Genomic DNA, 22,914 nt, shown 5'->3' on the forward strand with positions numbered 1-22,914 from the left:
ATAATATGTCCCACTTTTTAGAAAAACGCTTATACATGGGAAAAATGTATTCAGTATTCCTATGATCAACCAAACGACTTTAATGATTCAGTACGTGTAATAATTAAACGGTTGTCTGATGCGTTTTTATTCGTCAAACTAACTACGAAGTATAAGTAAACCAAAGAGAAAATTATGGGATGACCGTTGAATATAAAACCCATTGGTTTTACCTACGAAATAAGTTTTAAGTACGAAATGACTTGAAATGCGGTAATTTAAAATGCTTTGTACAAAGTAATTATACAAGGGTAAATGTTGAATTCAATAATACATTTACATTTTTCCAAAATATTTTCCTTTGCTTACTTAGAATTTATTTCGGGTTACTAATTTTCTAAAAGATGAAACCCTTGGCACCAGGGCTTTTATTGCCTGGTCACTCGAACATATACATCAATTGATCAGCTTACAAGGGATTATGTTTCTCACATGATTTGAGCTATAAAAACCGCCATATATTTTTAAACTTGAACCCTTACTCTTTATCAACTGAGCTATGCGTTGGATGGCTGAGCCAGTTTGAATTAGCAACATTTTTCACAATTTTTTTTGATAAAAAAATTAATTCATTGATAAAAAATCATACGACATCTACGTAAAGACTAAAATACCACTAATTTTGAATTAGCAGCATTTTACACAATTAATAAGGCGTCAAATAAGATTTTTAGCCCAAATAAACCTTTTATCCTGAGAGGCCCAGTTTCGCGTTCTTGTTCATCGCACACCAGGCACCATCACCAGACTTCCTCCCGCTCTCTCTCTCTCTAGAAAAGTTGCCCTACCTTACTTCTCTCTCTTCGGTAAGTTTCTCTCTCCTCCAAATTCATCATTTCTTTATCAATTCGACTTATCAGATGATCGAAATTATCTTCTGTATTTAAATTCAAGCTGAATCGTCTCTCAATTTATTCACAATTTTAAAATTTCTGAATCGATCTTTTTTTTGACGCATTTCTAGCTTTGAAGGTCTCAGCTATGGCGGCCAAGTACATCTGGGGCTCTCTCGTTGGATCCTGTGTCATTGCTTACGGTTGCGATTACATCATGTCCGAGCAGAAGATTTTCGGAGGTAAACAACGAATCACAATTATTCTTTTCCAGAAATTATTTTGTTTATCGATCTAGTGAGAATTGCAATAAACTGAAAAAAATTTCGAAATTTGGATGATGTTTCAGGAACTATTCCATCAACTGTATCGAACAAAGAATGGTTTGAGGAAACCGATAAGAAATTTCAGGCATGGCCTCGTACTGCTGGACCTCCGGTGGTGATGAACCCTATCAGTCGTCAGAATTTCATCATCAAGTCTACTGATTCTTGAAGGTTTTATGCTTCATGATATATTTTCTAATTTTTTGTCGATTATTATCGTAATTGGAGCTGAAAAAAGGAAGAAATTGTATTCATGTTTTGGTTAGTAGAGTGGAACTCTTTCTATTGGATTTGAAATAATGATGCTATGAAACAAATCAATGCTCTTACTTTAGAGATTATGCTGCCTTGGTTTTCTGCGGCGGCGATTGTTGATATAAATTGGTGATTCTACTTGAAATGTTGTGTTTATTGTTGATATAAATTTGGAAGCTTGCTTTGAACTGAATGGAAACTATTGTGATTTAGCCATTGAGGTGTGTTGCGAATGTACTTTTCTTCGTAGGTGGTGATTGAGTGATTCACAAGTCTGTTGTTGATGTTAATGTGAATCTTGTTGAAATGTTTACTGTTTATTTAGGAGCTTGCTTTGAACTGAATGCAAACTATTGTGATTGAAGTGTGTTGCGAAATGGAGTTTTCAGTTTTCTTTGTAGGTGGTGACTGGTGAGTCATATGTGTCTGTTGTTGATGTTATGTGAATCTTGCGGGTTTTGTTTGGAATCTGATTCTGTTGTTTGATTGAATATATGTAGTGTAACATGGATTGGCAGTTTTACTCTATATTGTACTCGACTACTTGTGTATGGATATTGTTGATGGTTATGTGAATTTTGGTCTGCTTGACATTTAAGTTGTTAGTATGATCAGAATTTAAGCTGGGATTGATTTGAAATAATAATGCTATGAAACAAAACTTGCTTTTACTTAAGAGATTACGCTGCCTTGGTTTTCTGCTGCGGCGATTGTTGATATAAATTGGTGATTCTACTTGAAATGTTGTATTTTTTGTTTGGTTTAGAAGCTTGCTTTGAACTGAATGAAACTATTGTCATTGAGGTGTGTTGCGAAATGTAGTTTTCTTTGTAGGTGGTGATTCGTATGCGTCTGTTGTTGATGTTTATGTGAATCTTGTCGAAATGTCGTGTTTATTGTTTGATTTAGAAGCTTGCTTTGAACTGAATGCAAACTAGTGTGATTGAGGTGTGTTGCGAAGTGGAGTTTCTTTGTAGGTGGTGAGTCATATGCGTCTGTTGTTGATGTTTATGTGAATATTGCTGGTTTGTTTGGAATATGATTTTGTTATTTGATTGCAGTTGAACTAATGCTGAGGTGAGTTTTATATGTAGTGTAACATGGAATGGTGGTTTTACTCTATATTGTACTCGTGTATGTATATTGTTGATGGTAATGTGAATTTTGGTTTTCTGCTTGACATTTGAATGTGTTAGTTTGATCAGAGGGTTAAGCTAGGGTTGATTGTAATCAATGAATGGCAGGATGAGTTGCATTTAAGGCGGGATATGAAACTGTGTTTGGTTTTTGGATTATTTGTTATTACTTGTATGGAGGTGTGGTGAATATTTGGACAAAAGATTTGTGTTTGAATGAAAGCTGAGGTGAACTGTAACATGGAATATCGGTTTTCTTCTAAATTGTACTCGTATAGCAATAAGAGGTTTTTCATGAGGTTTGTTTTATGCTTTTGAGGTTTGTATACAAACCTTACTATTGCTTAGGCAAGCTTTTTCAAGAGAGGTTACTAAAAACAAACCTCATTGCATCTAATAAAGTAAAAATATATTTTTTTTTTTTACGTGAGTTGAATGATATATGGGTGGGGCCATACATAAATTTTTAAATAGGTTTGTCTATTATTAGCACAAGGTTTGTTGAAAATGGGGTTTGTAAAATGATGATGTGGCATAAAAATGTACCTTGATGAGCACTATTGCTATTGCCTGTATGTCATTTTGTTTTTCTACCTTAAATTTGAATGATTTGTCTGATCGGAAGTTAATAGAATGGAATAAACGAATGCTAGGACGTTGCATATAAGGTGGGATGTAAAACTGCATTTGGCTTTTGGATTTAATATTTGTTATTACTTGTAAGGAACGCTGTGGTGATTTTTGGACAATCACTTGGTGTTTGTTGAAGCGAGTGGTTATGAACCCTATCAGTCATCATAACTTCATTATCAAGTCGACATACTCTTGAAGCTTCTGCTTCATTATATATTTGGCCTGTTTTCGATTAGAACTCTGCTTGGAATTGTATGGAAACTAGGGTAAATTGTTATTTGAGTTGTTGAGGTGTATTGTGAAATAACGTATTATTGTAGGCCATGGACCATGGTTCATATGTGGCTGTTGTTGATGTTTATGTGAACGTTGGTTGTTTGTTTGAAATATGTTTTTTTCTTGGTTGGAATTGATTGAGAGTTCGGTTGATTTATTTGCATGGTGTGTCAGTCACGCCGAATGCTGATTTTCTTGTAAATTGTACTATGTACACTGCTATTGTTGGAGTTTTATGTGAATCTTGAGTAGTCTGCTTGAAATTAAAAAAAAATGATTGGAATTGATTGACTGCTTATGTTTCTTGAGCCGGAGTTTAATTGGAATTGATTGACTGCTTATGTTGTAAATTTGATTTGATTTTCTTGTAAATTTGTACTATGCATATTGCTTGGAATTTTATTATGATGATTGGAATTGATTGACTGCTTATATTGTTTGAGCCACAGTTTAATTGGAAACTATTTACTGCTTGGTGAATCTTGAGCCAAAGTTTTTTGTGAATCTTGAGTAGTCTGCTTGAAATTTTATTATGATGAATTGAATTGATGGACTGCTTATATTGTTTGAGCCAAAGTTTAACTGGAACCGATTTACTGCTTATGTTGTCTGAGCCAAAGTTTAACTGGAACCGATTCACTGCTTTTGTTGTTGTCTGAGCCAAAGTTTAACTGGAACCAATTTACTGCTTGGATGACGTGCATTTGAGGAGGCGGGATGTAAAACCGTGTTTTGTTTGTTATCCGAATGGTGTAGTAAACAGTAATTTCATTGGTAGTCCTACTGCGTTTAAGTATGCATTGTTCCTTAATTCTTTTATGCATATTGTTGAAACTAAAATTAAAGCTAGAAATCATAACATGAGTTTGCTCTCTTGTGCTCTACCCTGCAAGAACATGAGCTTGATGTACATGTTCTCTTCCCACTATGATCAAGGTGCAACTCTCCATGCTTTTGCCTATTACCTTATTCACACTGAAGACTTTTAATTGAGTGTGGAAGAGGATGGATTGGGATAACACTTCTTTTTTTGTTTAAAGGTAAGGTAAAAGGGAAGGCATTATTAGGAGAGGGAAAGGAAGAAAGGGGAGTGTATTGTATTATCAGAGCAGCACATCTACGCCTCTAAGGTGCATTTGGGTGCACCATGCCGTGCGTCCATGCACCTTTAAAGATTGCTATGGGCCGGGCCGACATGAAAAAGCATGGCCCATCACGAGCACGAAATTGTGGGCCGGGCTTGGGCTACATTTTTTGGACAAAGCGACACGGCAAAGCACACTAATTTTATAAATTTAGGTTTAAGCATGATGGCCCGACACGAGGGCCCGTGGGCCTGGGTCATATTTGAAAAAGTTCTGTTTGGCACGGGCTGATGCAGAGTTGGCTTTGTGTGGGCTGGCCTGTTCAGGGCAACGACTCGTGGACTCGGCCCGAAGCCTAGCTTGGCCCACAACCATCTTTTTGCACCTCCAAAATACCCATGGGTGCATGGTACACCCTGGTCTGCACCTAAGTACACCTAATTATTTTTACCTCTCGTTTAAATAGGAGAGAACTCGTAATGCATTTGAAGAAAATAGTCGGAAACTTCAAGACACATGACATTTGCAATCTAGACCATCTAGTTCAGTTATGTAGAAGTATAATGCAATACTTTAGCCCACAACTTTTGAGTTCCAAGTTTTGACATTTGCAATCCAGTCTAGTGTACAATAGCTTAGGCCACAACTTGATCTTCACAAGTTTCAAATGAGCAAATTAGCAAAAAAAACTAGTCTTTGTTATACTTACACTGTTGTACGGTGAAGATTCTTGCTAGAATCCACGGCAAGGACTGTTCATATAACCAAGTAGTATTTGGGTAAGAGGTTTCACCCTGTTATCCTAAACCCGAATCCAAACCCCAACACCATGTTTATCCCATCTTTTAGAGTTTTAGTCCACATAGTACATTAACACCCCATTTTCGAAACAGGTCAATACGGTACCGATTAATTAATATAATGAAGAATCCGAATAACATAGAAGTACTCTGCTGGTGTGAACTGTGAAGAAGAGACATCAAAATTCAAAATCATCAGTTAGAGTAGTTTGGTGGTGGGGATACAACTTTGAATTATTTTGTATAGTACTACTACTTACACGTGTACTAGTGGGCAACTAACAAAACCCTAATTGTTGAAAACCAAGTATATATTAATCTCATCAACAGCAGCCGTAACATCCCATCCATTACCAGAAATTCAGAATGAGAGTCATCTTATTTCTCAAAAGAAATAAAGCCTGTTAGAATTACTCTCTATTCTATGGAAAAACAAAACAAATGTGTTTGTTTGAATCTCTTCATTGGTATGAGGGGTCTTGGGAATTCGACACGTACTTTCCTTCAGGAATTCGAGGGGTTGTTGACGGCGATGCTCATTTGCTAGCACACATGGCAACCGTTCTGAATACCAAGTTTGCGGAGAACTTTGAAGACTTGTTGGGAAGTTTATGCTCGATTATATTGCTTTTTTGCCTTTCCCTCTAGGAAGGATAGTATTTTACCCCTTGATATGAGTGTCAAGCGTCAAATCTACAAAGGATTTTACCCTTGATATGAGTATCAAGTGTCAAATCTGCAAAGGATTTTACCCTTTGATACGAGTATCAAGTGTCAAATCTGCAAAGGATTTTACCCTTTGATACGAGTATCAAGTGTCAAATCAGCATCAAAGCTTTGTTTGTTTTCAATTTTTCACTGGATTTTATCCGGTATAAATGTTACATTAATTTCTGAATTAAAATCCGTTTGTTTTCGGATTTTCAAGTCCTGTATTTCATCTATATTGAAGAGGGCTTTTAGCTTGTTAATTTTCTGATTTGAGCATATTTTTGTGTGTTAGCTTGAGTATGAAATCTAGCTCGGAGTTTCTTGGTGGCATAACTTTTACCTAATTAAATCTAAACCTACAAATTTAGTTCTCAATTCTAATGTCTGTTTTTTCGATTGATTTTTGTGTAAATGATATGACAATCTTTTAGGATTCTTCCTCAGTCAAATCAAATGTCTAATGATCTTAGAAAGTGTTAATAATTATGCAGTCTGCTGAGAATTTGATTTCTGGGAAACTGCAGAAATTAATGGAAAGATTTAGTCCCATTTTCCAGATTTCGACAAATTTACAGTTATTTTCCGTTCTTATTTCCCAAAGTAAAGGGAACAAGGAAACAAACTCCTACAACAAGAAAGCTGTGCAATTACAGTAATATAGGCCATTAAAGCTGTTGCCAAATTGTGAGTAACAAAATAGATTCTGTTTTTGCCTCTTTTGGCATGAAAAACCTGAAAAAACAGTTATGAAGAATACCCTTAAAAAGGAGAGAAAGATGGCCACTCTTTTTTTTTCTTTTTTTTTTTTTTTTTTTTGAGAATTCAATCGTATTTTCCTTTTATAAGGTAAGATGAAGTGCTCTACCAGACTGGAACTTTACACAGGTTAACCCGGTTCGGGTTAGCGGGATAAACACCTTGAGAAAACCAAAAGAAGCTCGGTAGTCAAGCCGCTAAACTTGTCCAAACCGGCTCAAAATCATGTCATCTGATCATTTTATCTCGGACCCGAATTTTTGGATCCTATTTTTTGGGCCCGATCCGATTCGAATCTATTTTTTAAGGCGGGTTTTGGGCTACTCGAAACTGTATTTTTAATTTTAAAATTAGCATGGCCCAATATGACCCGTAAACCAGCCAAATTAGCCCGAAGTAGCGGGTTTTGGGCACAAATTTGGGTCGAAGTTTGGCCTGACCCGGCCCAACATGTTGGACTGATTTATAGGCCCCTGCTCCTTCCCATGCTGAACCCAACCCGGCCCATCTTTTGATCAGGTTCTACTGTCGGACCATTTTGATCATCTCCATTATCAGTAGCTTAGTACAGACCAGGGGATAACACACAACAACAAAACCAAAGTTAACTTTAATTTATACAAGTCAAATGTTTCTCAGTTCTGTTTACAAACTTCTCCAAATTTCTTTCAATGTTTAGAACAGAACATGATAAATTAAAACGAAATTGGTACTTCATATAGATTTGATTGAACATACGATACAGAAAATTCGACAGTAGAGTAAACGAACAGCAGAAATCAAACACTAACAAACTTCTTCTCGATCAAGCAATCGACAGTGTCCTTGAGGCAAGTTTTCAGGGGAATGTAGTTGATGCCTAAGCTTTCAGCCTTTTCCTTAGAAACCTTGTACGTCGGATCAAACGGGTTGTCATCTGCGGGCCTAAGCCCGTTCATGGTAGTTCGTTAGTAGTGAAATAAAAGAGGTAAACTAAGCTCTGAATTGTACCTGATCATCTTGAGCCTGGCCCGCTGGCCCGATACAGCCCGGAAATAGTGGGTTTTGGAAGAATATTTAGGCCCGTTTTTCAGACCCGGGAAGAATATCAAAAGACGTAGGGGTGTCAAATTGGGTCATCGGTCGGTTACGGGTCGAGTACAATCGGTTCGAGTTTAATTGGATAATGTAGTTGTATGGGGCCATTATGCTTATGCGGACTGAATGTGAGATTTTTTTTTTTTGGGTCACTTCGGTTTTTGTCAGAAATCGGTTGGATCGGGTTATTTTTTGACAGCCCTAGTCGGGACCAAAAAAGGAGCCCATAATGTCAGGTTGGTCCAAACTCCGGGCCTTTTTTGTGCCCAAAACCCTCTATTTTGGGTCATAAAATAGTGGGCTTTCGGGCCATTGCTGGGCCGTGCCAATTAGATAACTAAATTTGTGAATTTGAGTTGCTCAAAACTAAAATCGGGTTGAGGCGGGCCTGGAAAACGGGCCTAAAGTCTGCTCACAACCCACTGTTTTCTGGCCGGGTCGGGCTCAAGGTGATCGGGTCTACTCTGAATACATAAGAGAATGAACAAAACAAACTTACTTGTTAGGGAGTTTGAGATTAGGGTAAAGCTCTCTTAAGATTTTCACAACTTCTGAAACATGATTAACACTTTCGTTTAAGAGGTACCTCCCATTTGCTGATGGATTCTCGAATGCTAGAATATGTGCTTCAGCAACATCTTTGACATGTACCCATCCAAAGGTTGCATTTTGGTAGGTTTCTAGTCCTGAAATATTGCAAAATATATCAGGAAAAATTAGTAGCTGTTGAAGATTAATACCCACCATTTTACAAAGGATTTGTTATTTTTTCACCTTACATTAATTAAGTTTCAAAAAACATAAGTTCAGTTACGGGTTATATTAAATTTTGATAAGTTCAGACCAGTACATAATAGACCTGATCAAAAGGTGGGCCGAGATGGGTTCGGGATGGGGCCACGACCAAAAGTTTTTTCCCATTATGTCGAGCCGGGACAAACTTTCGGCCGATTTTTTGTGCCCAATACCGGCTGTTTTGGGCCGAAAGTAGCAATCTTTCCGGGTCATTTCGGACAGGGCCAGTTTTATAACCAAAATCAAAACTTAGTTGCCCATAACCCAACCATAAAATTGTAAAACCGGATCTGCCGGAGAAAAGGGCTTGTTAAATCTACCCCCAAAACCCACTTTTTCGGGCCGGGTCAGCAAGCCAGGCTCAAGATGATCAGGTTTAGTGCAGATAAACCTTTTAAGGTAAAAGGGATCCTTTTATGCATAAAACCAAGAAGATCATACCATTGACCAAACTTAAAACAGCAAAAGAACTGGTATTGATCGTTGGCTGCAGCAAAGGGCCTATAACAATTGCAGGGTTTATCGACACCATATCAAGCCCATGTTCTTTAACAAAGTTCCATGCAGCTTCTTCGGCCAATGTCTTTGACTGAAGATACCACTTCTGCATAACATAAACCAGGTTTTGTTTAGCTATTTTCTGTCATAACATAAAATAGCATATAATCAGATGATTCAGATCAGAATTTAATGACAAGTATGCAAACCATTTGTTGTTTCTCGCAGATTTCCGGGACAGAAAACCATGTTTCATCGACAACAGTTTCAGCAGTTAGAGGTCTACCAGTGAGAAGAACTGCAGCCATTGATGATGTGAAAACTATGCGTTTGATGGTTGGGATTCTGGCGCAGGATGTAAGGACATTCAGTGTTCCTTTTACTGCTGGATCAATTAGCTCTGCCTGAAACATGATTTGTAAAAATAATTAACAGTTAGTAACCTTGATCCTGGCCCGCTGGCCCGACCTGACCCCAAAATGCCGGGGGTTTGGGCAGATTTTAGGCATGTTTTGGGCCCAGCCCAACAAGTATTTAACCTTTTTTTTTGACCGAGTAAGTTATAAAAATGGGATGGCCTGAAATAGAGGGTTTGAGTACAAAAAATTGACCCGAAGCTTGTCCCACCCGGCCCGAAAAAATAACGGGTTCCAGGAAGTTTTTAGGTCCGTTATTTGGGCCCCCGGTCCGACCCAATTTTACTTTTTTTTTGGGAAGGCCTTGGGCAACTCAAACTTGAGGTTTTAGGTATAACATTGACCCGGTCCAAAAGGCCTGAAATCCCGCTGTTTTGGCCAGAAATAAAGGGCTTTGGGCACAAAAAATAACCCGTTGTTCGGGCCCGGTCCGACCTATTTCACTTTTTTTGAGCGGGTTTTAGGCAACTAAATCTTGTGATTTTAGTTATAAATTGAGCCAGCCCGAAAACGGCCCGAAATCCCGCTATCTTAGCCAGAAATAGAGGGCTTTGGGCACAAAAATTGGCCCAAAGTTTGGCCTGGCTCTATATGGCCTGACATTTTGGGCTTCCTTTCTTGGTCCAGGCCCAAACCCGGCCCGCCTTCTGACCAGGTCCAATTTTCAAGTATTAGAAAAAATGAAAGAAAGACAGATGATAGTATTTAAGGGATTGAGATGATAAACTTGAGGATTTGAAACTTCGAGTTTAACGGGAGATGCAGTATGGAAAACACCATCACATCCTTGAATAGCAGAATCAAAGGAGCCTTCTTCTAAGAGATTGGCTTCGAATAAGTGAAGTCTTTCTTTTGCTCCATCTAATGCAAGCAAATGGTCTACTTTCTTCGGATCATCTGCAGTGGTGGATCCAAAAGTTATAGGTAGCGGGATCATTATTTAAAAATTAATTGAAATGAAGTGTTTTAAAATGCAAAATTAATGAAAACTTAACTAAAATTAAGCAAAATTTGTTTCCTAATCGGGTTTTCCTATGGTTCGTGTCCAAGTGTCATACTCGGTCATTTTTATGAGAAATTTCTATGTTCCTGATCCAAAATAATGTGTCTAAGAATCTAAACCCATGTTGGAGTGTCGAATACTATATTGTTTCTTGCAACCTTCGTTGCTTTCTTATCAAACTTATTGACATTCAAATGTTCAATTGATGAATCAAAGATGTCTTGACCTAATGGTTAAGATTAATGACATGTATACACTAGGTCTCAGGTTCGAATCCCCCCTCCCATATTTCCGACATGATTGACCAATTTGACAAGTCTTACTTATGTTTCATGAGTCATGCATGGTTGAAATATTTTGATGAGCTTTTGTTATCTAGGTGTTTAGGCATTACAACAAACTTTTGAGATATAACTTTCAAATTTCCACAATATATCATCTAATCTATCTTCCCAAAATCATCAATCAAATTTGTTTCTTAGATAGCTTACCTTAGTACACATTTTTCTTACTCATATTCATATCAACACAAATTCTTATTTACAAAGGTTGTACAATAAATATTGTACACCGGAGTAAAAGTTAACTCAAAATGTTTAAAAGTTAATCTTATATATGTAAAAGTTATCTATTTGTAAGTGATTTTTTTTTTCATTTTAATAAAACTTATTTCTTCAAAATCACTAATAATGTATAAAATCAATCATTTAACCCTTTAGAATATTTATCTATCAATTTTTTTTTACTAATATAAAAGTTAATCAAAACTAGGTTAAAGTTACAAAAAAATGAGTAAAAGTTATCTTGGTGTACAATAAATTTATTGTACACCTTGTGCGCGCAAGACCTTTTGTCATATCAATTGGTATGAGAGTTAAAGACAAAACACTTGGGCATTTAATTAGTTACATCGTTTGCTAGAAGTTGTCAATGTCAAACCCATTCATAGACATTAGACACCCATAAGTTGGCCATAACTATCCTTTATCCAAACCATGGCAAGAAATGTTCGTTACAACAAGCTAAGTTAACACGTACTCTAGCTAGAAAGTTCTTGGGAATTGGTACCATCAATGAAGCAACCACACAAATAAGATTGCCATAAATAAAGTACAACAAATCCAAAAAACTCAACAACCCCAAAAACCAAAACAAAAAAAAAACAAACAATTCCATTATTTCTCCCAAATTATGGACTTTAATTGTAAGAAGTGTGTGTGCCTAGAAACAAACTAAAGCTCATGCAAGTTTTCCAAATTTATTAAATCAAATCTAGATCCGTCAAAGTTTGTAGGCTTTGGGGAGACAAGTACATACAAATACAAATACGTTTTGAATTAACATCTTTTCCCACTTGGATACTGATTCAGCGACCGTATTTCTAGCTTGTCTAACATAAACAAATTAACTACTTATATAAAAAATTTAAACTCATGCAAGTTAATTATCGATGTGTTTTCTTTTATAGACGATTCTCTCCCGTTACTGGACCATCTAGATGCAAAGTTCATAACTCATGCCTACAATTCATTACATATTACTTCCTCCGTTTCTGAAAGTTGTTTACGCTTAGGAATATGTGTCCAAAATATGAAAACTTTGACCGTAAATTCTCACTATTATATACATCAAAACGTTACATGTAAGATCTTGTTAGATTGGTCTCGATATGTATTTTCAGAATATCAACTTTTTATAATTTTTTCACATACGAAATTGAATATATTAGTATTTAAATATTGCATTGGAGTCCGTGCAAATAGTAACTGTAAAGAACATTCTGAAACGGAGGTAGTACATACTTAGGCTATAACCTAAACATTTCTTATACAAGAGTCGATGAAGGTACCAAAGCAAAATAGGACAAAAACTAAGAGTAACTAACACACATGCATACTTTGAATTAAATCAGTGTTTAACAAATCGAGACAATCAATGCTGCGGATGTCGTATGACTTATTATTAAGGATAATAAAATAAGAAAAACATTTAAACTAAGAGTAATTAACACACATGCATACTTTAAATTAGTGTTTCACAATCGACACAATCAATGTTGCCGATATCGTATGACTTATTATTAACGATAACAAAATAAGAAAAACATTTAAACTAAGAGTAACTAACAAACATGCATACTTTAAATAAGTATTTCACAAATCAAGACAATCAAATGATGCAGATGTCGTATGACTTATTATTAACGATAACCAAAAAAAAAAAAAAAACATACTTAGGCGACGAACGGTGGCGTTGACGGTGTAACCACGGTCAAGCAAGAGTTTGACGATCCAAGAAGCAATGTAGCCTGAAGCACCTGTAACACACACCTTCTTCCCTTCTCCTCCTTTGGAATCCATAGCTTGTTTACTTATAAAAAAAAATACAAGTCTATGAATAAACTAAGGAGGGGGATGAGGGTACGTTTTTATAGGGAAATGTTACAAAGTTTCATTTACTAAAACACAATGCATGCATCCAACTACTAAAGGTATCAAGCATTGAATTAAACAATTCATAATTAATTGCTTGGAAAGTTGTGGAAAAATTATGGAATTTAGTGAGTGATGTTGCTTTTGCTTTTGAACACAGATCCGATCTATCAGACTGTTTGACACTTATTTAACTGTTAATTGTATGAATAGTTTATCAGTTGAGTAGGAGGAGGCGAATGTGGCATGGGGTATGATAGTGTATAGCTAGACTTCTAGAAGGATTTTTACAAGAATTTGTTTTGTCCGTTATTACATTATTTTAAAAAGAAGTATTACTAGGATCTTTTGAGCGAATTTCATGGTTAAATTCGGTGTTGGAAGTGAAGAAAGTTCATCGATCAGAAGACACTTTATGTTGAGGGTTTCTTTATGTTGTCAGAGGAATCGAGTTTGATTAGTTTAGCCACGAGAGTACGAGACACATCTATAAACACACTTAAAATAAATATTGTTAGGTTAAAAAATCAATTTTATTTTGTATATGTCATATGTCTTTATTCTAATGAAATTTTCCTTTCCTATAAAAAAATTAAAAATTGCGAACCATTTTAATTTGTTATGAATTACAAGAAATTATTTATCTAATTTCTTTACTTCAATACAAATTCTCTACGTTTATAACACTAGTTATTGTCCATTATTCAGGAATTCGATTCTAACACGCCACGTTGTTAAATTTGACACATCTAGCTAGCTTAAAAGAAATCAGAAACTTTTGTGCAAGATCGTCTAATGGTTAGACCACTTTGTTAGTACTAACTAAATTAGTATAAAACATAACTAAAAGTAATAAAATCATAACTAATTAAATAAAAAATAGTTACGATATAAAGACAAATAGTTAAATTTATTAGTCGAGTAGTTATTATTTTTGAACAAACTTATTATTAACTAAAACTCATAAAATCTTAACTAATTCATCTCATTGCTTAACTAATCAGTTTCATTGTTTAACTAATTGGCCGGTTCAGTGCTTAACTAATTAGTTCGGTTGCATAACTAATTGGTTTCGTTGCTTAACTAATTGAATTTCAGACTTAAGTAATTGGTTTCAGTGGTTAACTAATTAATTGTTCCAGTGTATAAAAAAGGTCTAACCGTTAGACCGTCAGAAATTGTGCTATCACAATTAGTAGTCAAAATTATGTTATGTCACGTAACTTTGTTGCTCCATTTAAGGAACGTTTATATTACTCCCTCTTGTCCCAACATAGTACTACATTTAATTAAAAGGGTCACAATACTATAATTAGCCGAATAATTAGCAATTTTTAATTATGGAAATTGACAATGAATGTGACACAATTTTTGTAGAAGTTGGCAAAATTAGTGGGTTTTCTTGTATAGTCGTGTAACTGTGAAATTCAGACCTTTTTTCTAGAAAGCTACAGTTATCTAAGACTAGTAGTAGGTTTGCACTTTGCATGCAACACTGCGAAACCATTAATTTCTTACGGAGTAACCAAAGCAACTCATTATGTTACTCGAACTCGGGTATTCATGTCGGATACAGACACGTGTACAAGTGTCAGATTAGGTTATTTTGTAAAACGTTCGTGATTTTGGCTCAAAATAGAGTGTCAAGTGTCTAAATGTGTGTCAGTTTGTCGAGAATCCGATACAGATATTTGAGGTAAAATAAAGAGAAGTCTAAGTAACACTCCGAAACTAACATAAGCTTCTAATTTGTTGTGGAGAAAACATAGCAGTTGTTACTCGGACTCAGGTATCCATGTTACTTGTACTCGGGTATCCGTAACAGATACGAGTACGTGTCCAAGTGTCCGACTAGGCTATTTTGTGAAAAATTCATGATTTTGGCCCCATATGAATGTTCATATCACTACAAGAAATTCTACCATTAACGACGGGAAATCCCGTCGCTAAAGGCCAATAATCGTTGATTAATGACGGGATTTTATGTCGCGAACCCGTCATAAAAGGGGGCCGTCGTTAATGAAAAGTTCCGTCGTTAACCCGTCGTAAAAGACATTTTCGACGGTTGTTCCCATCTTTGTTTGGTTGTTAGCCCCATCGCAAAAGACTTTTTCGACAGGACTTTTCCGAGTGTCGAAAATTCAACGTGAGTTTTTGAGGTCTCGGATTCGGCCCTCGAGTACTCATGTCGGACATGGATACATGTTGAACCAACTGTTTAACTAGACTATTTTTTGAAAAGTTCATTATTTAATCTCCAAATGAAGAGTGTACATATCATGTCCGATTTTTGAAGATGCTTGTAGAATGTAGAGTACAAGTTTGAGTTACTAATACTTCAATAATAATCCATGACTTCATTTATTTTTCCATTTGGTTCCACTTCATCTTTAATTCTTAGAATCTCTACTTCTTGGCAAGAGTTGTTTTAACCCTAGAATTTCACTAATTAATACGTTTCTAATTATCTCTCACAAAAGTAACTCCACAAGAGATGATGTTAATTAAGAATCATTTATTATTGATGTGTTTGTTGTCCATTCTACGATTAGGGAATCATGAGGTAAATTAGCTTTGTAATCCCATCAGTAATATAGTGAGACTAATATAGCTCGCCCTAATCTAATTTTTTTTATCATTGATGTGTTTGTTGTCCATTCTACAATTAGGGAATCATGAGGTAAATTAGCTTTGTAATCCCATCAGTAATATAGTGAAACTAATATAGCTCGCCCTAATCTAATTTTTTTTATCATTGATGTGTTTGTTGTCCATTCTACAATTAGGGAATCATGAGGTAAATTAGCTTTGTAATCCCATCAGTAATATAGTGAGACTAATATAGCTCGCCCTAATCTAATTTTTTTTTTTTTATTATTCACTATTGTAATTTATATCTTGGCTAATGGCTATAGCCTATAGGCCCTCAATTTGTCAGGCCAATTATAAGGCACACACCACATTATTGTGACAAGTAGTCAGTAAATGATCTCGTGATCAAAGGCTACCAAATTAGCAATCAATAATAACGTAAACTAGTAAAGCATTCCTTTGTTTTTGCATTTTATCGTGTTTTACTTGCAAAAGTGTGTGCCAAAATCAGTTTGCAATGTACAATCATGTCCAAAATTTTACGGAATATCATCAAAATTTCGAACTTAAAATATCCGCGCTCGGGCATTCAGGCCCGTACCACGTTATTACAGTAGACGATCTCGTGGTCATAGTCTCATAGATACCAAAATTTCAATCATAGGCTTCGTGCTACAATCAATAATAACAATCTAAACTATAAAAACTACTTCGTATTTCATTGTGGCGTTCTCTGTATTCCACTTGTATGAAGGTGTGCCAAAATCAATTTACGATGTACAATTATTTTCCATAATTGTATGATTGTATCATCAAATTTCAAATTAAAAAATATCCCCGCTCGGGCATTTAGGCCCGTACCACATTGTTACAGTAGATGATCTCGTTGTCCAGCTACAAAACCAAAAATCAATCAATATTACATAAACTAGAAAACCATTCCTTTATTTTTGAACTAAGCGAAAAATGGTATCAAAAACTTCTCCTTTGAGCACTCAACTGTTTCCTTTAGAGCAGTTTCCAAAGGAATATACTCAACGCCTAACGTTTTAGCTTTGTCCTTCGAATGTGTGTAAGCAAGGTCAAAAGGCTGATCATCCGCGCACCTGAAACCGAAACATGCAGGGTTATAAATTAAAAGATAACTCTGGGTCGGGCCGGGCCGGACCGGGCTGCCTTCGCCCAACAGGGAAAAAGCACGATCACGAAGTCATGGGCCGTGGGTTGAGCTCAGGCCACATTTTTTTTGGAAAAGCACGACAAAACACGTTGAATTTAGTGGAATTAGGCTCAGACACGAAGGCCCGGCCCGACACATAGGTACATGGGATAGGGCCGTTCTTGGACCGCCCTTTATGAAACTTTCGACTCGGCCCGACCCCAAAAAGTAGCTTGGCGTGGGCCGTGTCTGTTCAAGTGTTCAGGCCCAAGGCACGTGGCCTCGGCACAAGGCACGACCCGACTCATTGCCATCTTTAGATATGGATATTGTAAAAAGAGCAGGAGTTGCAAAGTCAATGCAGAAGTGAGCAGATTGTATAAGATAGAAAGAATGAGGTTACTTCTTACCTTTCAGGGAGTTTAACACTCGGGTAAAGCTCGTGCAGGATTTTGACGATTTCTGAATAATGTGCAACCCTTTCGCTCAGTATGTACCTCCCGTTAGCAGAAGGGATCTCAAAGGCGCGAATGTGTGCTTCTGCAACATCTTTTACATGAATATTCCGTACTAAAGCTCCCTTTTGGATAGGTTTCCGACCCTGAAAAAAAACTCCGAAAACAAAAGCAATACGGAATATAAATGTATGATATTTTATTAAGTCTGTTAATTACTACAACCAGATCAGATCAGCCTACAGAAAACTTTGAAACGAGGAAAATAATCATACCATTAATCAAGTTAAAAACCAGGAAAATGTTGGAGTAGTAGAGTCATGTTGTCTTTCCACTCATCATCATCATCAGTGTCTGTTGCCTTGCCATTTTGCTGATTTATCAGACTTGGCAACAGTTTTGCAATTTGATCAAGTTGCTGTTGAGTGAAAAAATACCCCTGAATCATTTCTTTGAACTAATCTTGCCATCTTGGGGTAATTGCTCTTTACCAGACCTGATCAACATGAGCCCGGCCCGACCCGAAAAATGACGGGGGTCTGGCCATTTGGGCAGATTTTTTAGGGCCGGACCCGACAAAATTTTAAATTTTTTTGGGTGGCTTTTGACGACTCAAAAGTGCATTTTTGTAGTTATAAAATTGGCCAAACCTGAATGGCCCGAAAGCCTGCTATTTTAGGCACGAAATAGCAGGTTTTGGGCAGAATTTTTGAGTCGTGGCCTGGCCCAAACCTAGCCCGCAATTTGATCAGGTCTACTCTTTATTGCATTCCATTTTGGTGTCTGACTTGATGTCCCAACTTGGTCTTTTGGTACGATTTCTTGGCATCCTCTTTCCAACAACAGTCCAACACCTGACCTTTTACACCACAAGCCTGAAATATCATCTGCATTTTATCATTCTGACATTTCAATTACAGTTTTCACTGATTTCAACACTTCTCTCTGTGACTCTTCTTGCTGCAACACAGCACAAGCACTCTCAACAGTAGGCAATGGACTCATCATCAGTATCTGACTTCTCTGATTTCCATATTTGTCATTCAATCCATTCAAGAACCGAAACAATCTAGATTCTTCTTTCTGCTGATGTATTATGTATAGCTTCAATAAGTTTCTTTACATCAGCAGACATTGTTGTAGGACTCTAGTTCTTCCCAAATCATAATTTAAGGATGTGCCAAGAAGCTATGAAGCCAGAGGTACCTGTTACACACACTTTCTTTCCTTCTACTACACCACTCAAAACTTGTTCCATCATATTCTTTCTTAAGCTGGAACAGTTGAAATTGGATTTCGTATCCTGACATGGACAACTAATCAAAGAAATAGACCACTTACACTGCTCAGTCAATTCAACAGATCTAAGGCAAATTTGTTAAAAAAGACCATTTATAACTCAATTTTTGCGAAAAAGGACCTTATATAATTTTTTTTGTGAAATCACACCTTAATGTAATTCTTTCTGGCAAAAAAAAATTTACATTAAGGTGTGATTTCAAAAAAAAAAATTATATAAGGTCATTTCTCGCAAAATTTGGGTTATAAAAGGTCATTTTTTAGCAAATTTGCCTTAATCTAACTAGTTACTCTTTACCTATTCATCCGAAAGAAGGTGTGACATTGTTCTTTTATCCTCTTTCAGTTGCTTAATACTTCAGTAAGGACACATTAGGAAATCGAAATACAAACAAACTATTTTGGGAAAGATAGACAACTTTTTAATATAATCAGCGACGAAACTAGAGTTATATGTAAATTTGCAATACTATTTAGAAAAAAGGTGGACAATATGCAAAATGTGAACCATTAATATGAAATAGAGACAACCAGTACATATCCCTACTCTCCTATGGTCCAAACTTGAGATATTACTAAGAGAAAAACCCAACTCAGAACCATCCCTAGGCCACACGATTATAGTAGATAATTATAGCTACCAATCACTAATCAGTAGCATCACAAGTTCACAACAGATAGCATTCCTTTATTAGTGCAGAAATCATCAAACACTAAGGTTGAACTTCTCCTTTAAACACTCAACGGTTTCCTTTAGAGCAATTTTCAGGGGAATGAACTCAATGCCTAAGGTTTTAACTCTGTCCTTTGAAAGCTTGTAAGTCGTCTCAAATGGCTGATCATCCTCACACCTGAAAGCGAGAAACGCAGGATTTTATTTGTACCTAGACTTCATCTTGCAACGCAGGACAATATACTCACTCACATTTGTACCTAACTAGTTAGCTCCCGTGCAATGCACGGATTTATTATATTTTTGAAAGCTGGCAACAAAACACTGGAAAATATTTTTTGTAGTTTCCATATTTTTGTTTTAGTTTCTAAAAAAACAAAAAACGATACCGAATGGGGCCTATAGAATTTTGATTTACAATGCAAACTGAAATTGCATTTAGATTCAATGAAACAATAAAAAGAATATGGTCACTTCGTAATTTACTCACAATAAATATTTTATAATGTGTATTATTTTGAAGAAGAATTTATTGTATAACTCAGCTAAAAAAAACAATTAAAAAAAACAATTGTGCTTTAGTATAATATATAGATAACAGAAATGTACTAGAAGCAAGTGACAGCACTAGTGGCAAATTTTAAGAAGGAAAGTATGAACTTACTTGTTAGGGAGTTTGGCATTTGGGTATAGCTCGTGCAAGATTTTGACAATATCTGAAAAATGTGCAACAGTTTCGCTCAGTATGTACCTCCCATTAGCAGTAGGGATCTCCAAGGCTCTAATATGTGCTTCAGCAACATCTTTGACATGAACCCACCCTAAAGTTGCATTTGGGTAAGTTTCCGACCCTAAATCAAATCAAATTTTAGAAGCAATTTAACGTTCAATCAAGGTTCTTACAACATCAACTCAGCACGTGTTCTAAAATAGTGAACTAAGGAAGTTTTAATACCATTAATCAAGTTGAAAACATAGTAAAAGGTAGTAAGATTCATTGTTGGCTGCAACATTGGGCCTATTACAGCAGCCGGGTTTACTGATATCATGTCAATGCCATTCTCTTTGGCGAATTTCCATGCAGCATCTTCTGCAAAAGTTTTTGATAGCACATAACATTCCTGTATAAGATAATTAAAAAAGGTAAAATCAGACATATTCTTTTGCCTTTTCTAATTCTATAATTTGAAATTATCATCCAAATAAAATAGAACAGAATCATACTACATACCCCTTTTTTGCCCTTACAGCTTTCTGGAGAAGAAAACCAAGTTTCATCAACCACCGTCTCATTGGTAAGAGGTACATCAGTGTGTACAACTGCTGCAGTAGAAGATGTGAAAATCACTCGTTTGACGGTTGGAGCTTTTGCACATGAGGCCAGCACATTTAGAGTTCCCTTCACAGCGGGATCAATCACTTCTGCCTGAAAAACCAAAAAACCAGAAATTACAGAGGTGCAACAAATACAAGTCTGATTATTACTGGCTAACCTGTAAGTATTAATATGGAGTACAACATCTAGTGCAACGTTAAAATTCAAAACGCGTAAGAACCCCATGTAACACTAATGAAATGGTAAGAAAATGTCTAAAGTAAACCCGGAACGAAAAAGCCCGACCCGAGTACGAAAAAACACTGCCCGGCACGAGCACGAGCACGAAGCCCTGGGCCCTGTTTTGAACTTTTCAGTCCGACCCGAGTACGAAAAAACCTAATTTTTTAGAAAAACACGACAAAGCAAGCTAAATTTAGTAAAATTAGGTTTATGCACGACAGCCCATGGGCCTGGGCCCTGTTTTGAACTTTTCGGTCCGGCCCACGGCCATCTTTAGGGATAACCCACCAAGAATTTTCCTAGGTAAAGCACTAAAGCCTATAGCCCGAAACCGGCACTGAATTGATTATAACCATTATTAACAGATGTTACAGATCAAAAATTGCATTCGAATATATCAATCATAACACATAAACCAACAAATAAAGATAAGCGAAAATTGTAGAACCATTCTGAAATTAGGAAGTGAATGAATTTAGAAGGCTATAGTTGAACTTGAACCTCGGGGTTTGTGGAAAGAAATATAAGGGGAGTCGCGGTATGGAAAACACCATCACATCCATGAATAGCAGAATCAAAGGAGCCTTCCTCCACGAGGTTTGCTTCAAACAAGTGAAGCCTCTGTTCAGCACCATCCAATGCAAGCAAGTGCTCTGTTTTTGTGGGATCATCTGTATGCAAAACACCATTTAAACTAACAAATAATTTGGAAACTTGGACAGCTAGAATGACTAATAAACTAGACAATCAGAGCCAGTAAATTGTTTTCTAGTCAGAAATTACTGTCTACATACCATATCATCTAACCATTCATATTACCTGCCCTTTCAAATATGAAGGCGTTATCACTTGTAATTTCCACTACCAATGTGATGGTATTTGTCACCTTTGAATACAATCAAATAACTATAAACCCTTTAATACTCATCCATGAGTACTTATAGTTCACAAACAATGAATATAAGTTTATTATTTTACTAGTTATTGGATTAGTGCTCTAATTGTGACGGAAAATGTTGCAATGGTAACCAGAAGTGGCAAGACTCCACTCCCCTCAGAAAATACACCTTGCGTTCGATAATAAGTGACATATTAATAGCATAATTTAAACTAACTAGTTATGTAATAACTAAATTCCGACCTAGGTAGTACTATGATGAAGGGAGCCACTATGAAGAAGTTCCGGGGTGCAGACTACTATCAAAACTGAGTGAAATACAATACGATCCTAACGCTAATCAATAGCAACAAAATTTAGTGTGGATCTTTCAGGTTGAACACTTATAAATCAAAAAAATATACAAAAACAGAGAGAGGGAGAGGAAATATACTTAAGCTGCGAACAGTGGCATTGACAATGTATCCTCGTTGAAGCAAGAGCTTGACAATCCAAGAAGCAATGTAACCTGAAGCACCAGTCACACACACTATCCTTCCTTCTCCACTCATATTTTTTTCCATTGAGATTTACTCCTTGTTTTTCTTTTGAGTTTTGAGGTTTAAAGGGGTTGATTTTTCACCTCCTTATCCTATTGTTGACAATCGTGAGATGCTATTAGTGATTCTCCTTTCTTATTAGAGATGTTGATTGTGAATTTAAAAATCAGTAAAAATATTTTACAATGTACAATATCACGTATCATTTAAAAGTGTCAACAAAAAATATCGTTAGTATTATCAATGAATAAGTAGTTTATATGAGTAACCTTATAAATAGGGCGGTGAGAAAATGATGGATAACCCCCTTTCTGATTTTTTATTATTGGCATAAAGATTATGGTCACATTTTTGCATTATTTTTTTAGACAAAATAAAGTTGTCATAATTTGTAGGACAAAATGGAAAGAAATAATTCCATTCAATCTAATGAGAGCTGGTAGGTAAGCCCAAACTAATATTTGTGGAAATAATCCAAATAATCCATCCACTAGCATCACTGTCTTAGTTTGTTGCTTTGTTATTGTTGCTTTTTCTGATAGTTTTATTACTCAACTTGACTGTGACTAAGAATTTTAACCAAAAAAAAAAATAGAACCAACAGCCTTTGTGTTTGTTTCTTTTGTGGCTCAATCTAATAATTCCTTTCGTTTCTCGGTAAAATCTATCT

At 36.1% G+C, this 22,914-nt stretch overlaps 3 protein-coding genes across 4 annotated transcripts; 1 reads left to right on the forward strand and 2 right to left on the reverse strand.

The window, feature by feature from the left end:
- Positions 1 to 690: 690 nt before the first annotated feature.
- Positions 691 to 1,598, forward strand: LOC110800816 (uncharacterized). 2 transcript variants are annotated; one of them, XM_022006139.2, is made up of 3 exons: positions 691 to 845; positions 1,004 to 1,114; positions 1,222 to 1,598. In XM_022006139.2, exons 2-3 carry the CDS (start codon positions 1,021 to 1,023, stop codon positions 1,365 to 1,367), a joined length of 240 nt encoding a protein of 79 aa, XP_021861831.1. In that variant the 5' UTR covers positions 691 to 845; positions 1,004 to 1,020; the 3' UTR covers positions 1,368 to 1,598. The 2 variants fall into 2 exon arrangements, with proteins under 2 accessions (XP_021861831.1, XP_021861834.1); XM_022006142.2 differs by having other exon boundaries at positions 692 to 845; positions 1,012 to 1,114.
- A 5,832-nt stretch (positions 1,599 to 7,430) lies between these two features.
- On the reverse strand, positions 7,431 to 22,462 carry LOC110801305 (cinnamoyl-CoA reductase CAD2). The gene is made up of 12 exons (XM_022006649.2): positions 22,139 to 22,462; positions 21,309 to 21,478; positions 20,481 to 20,675; positions 20,205 to 20,370; positions 19,914 to 20,100; positions 19,356 to 19,427; positions 12,873 to 13,009; positions 10,364 to 10,533; positions 9,430 to 9,624; positions 9,164 to 9,326; positions 8,427 to 8,613; positions 7,431 to 7,774 (listed from the first exon to the last, which is right to left on the reverse strand). The coding sequence occupies exons 1-12, from the start codon at positions 22,266 to 22,268 to the stop codon at positions 7,630 to 7,632; spliced, it is 1,917 nt and encodes a 638-aa protein (XP_021862341.2). The 5' UTR covers positions 22,269 to 22,462; the 3' UTR covers positions 7,431 to 7,629.
- LOC110801312 (phenylacetaldehyde reductase) lies at positions 16,447 to 19,279 on the reverse strand. The gene is made up of 4 exons (XM_056843949.1): positions 17,553 to 19,279; positions 17,233 to 17,423; positions 16,664 to 16,769; positions 16,447 to 16,557 (listed from the first exon to the last, which is right to left on the reverse strand). The coding sequence occupies exons 1-4, from the start codon at positions 17,553 to 17,555 to the stop codon at positions 16,513 to 16,515; spliced, it is 345 nt and encodes a 114-aa protein (XP_056699927.1). The 5' UTR covers positions 17,556 to 19,279; the 3' UTR covers positions 16,447 to 16,512.
- Positions 22,463 to 22,914: the final 452 nt, after the last annotated feature.

The sequence above is a fragment of the Spinacia oleracea genome, chromosome 4 (genome assembly GCF_020520425.1).
Source record: "Spinacia oleracea cultivar Varoflay chromosome 4, BTI_SOV_V1, whole genome shotgun sequence".
NCBI classification, from domain to species: Eukaryota; Viridiplantae; Streptophyta; class Magnoliopsida; order Caryophyllales; family Amaranthaceae; genus Spinacia; species Spinacia oleracea.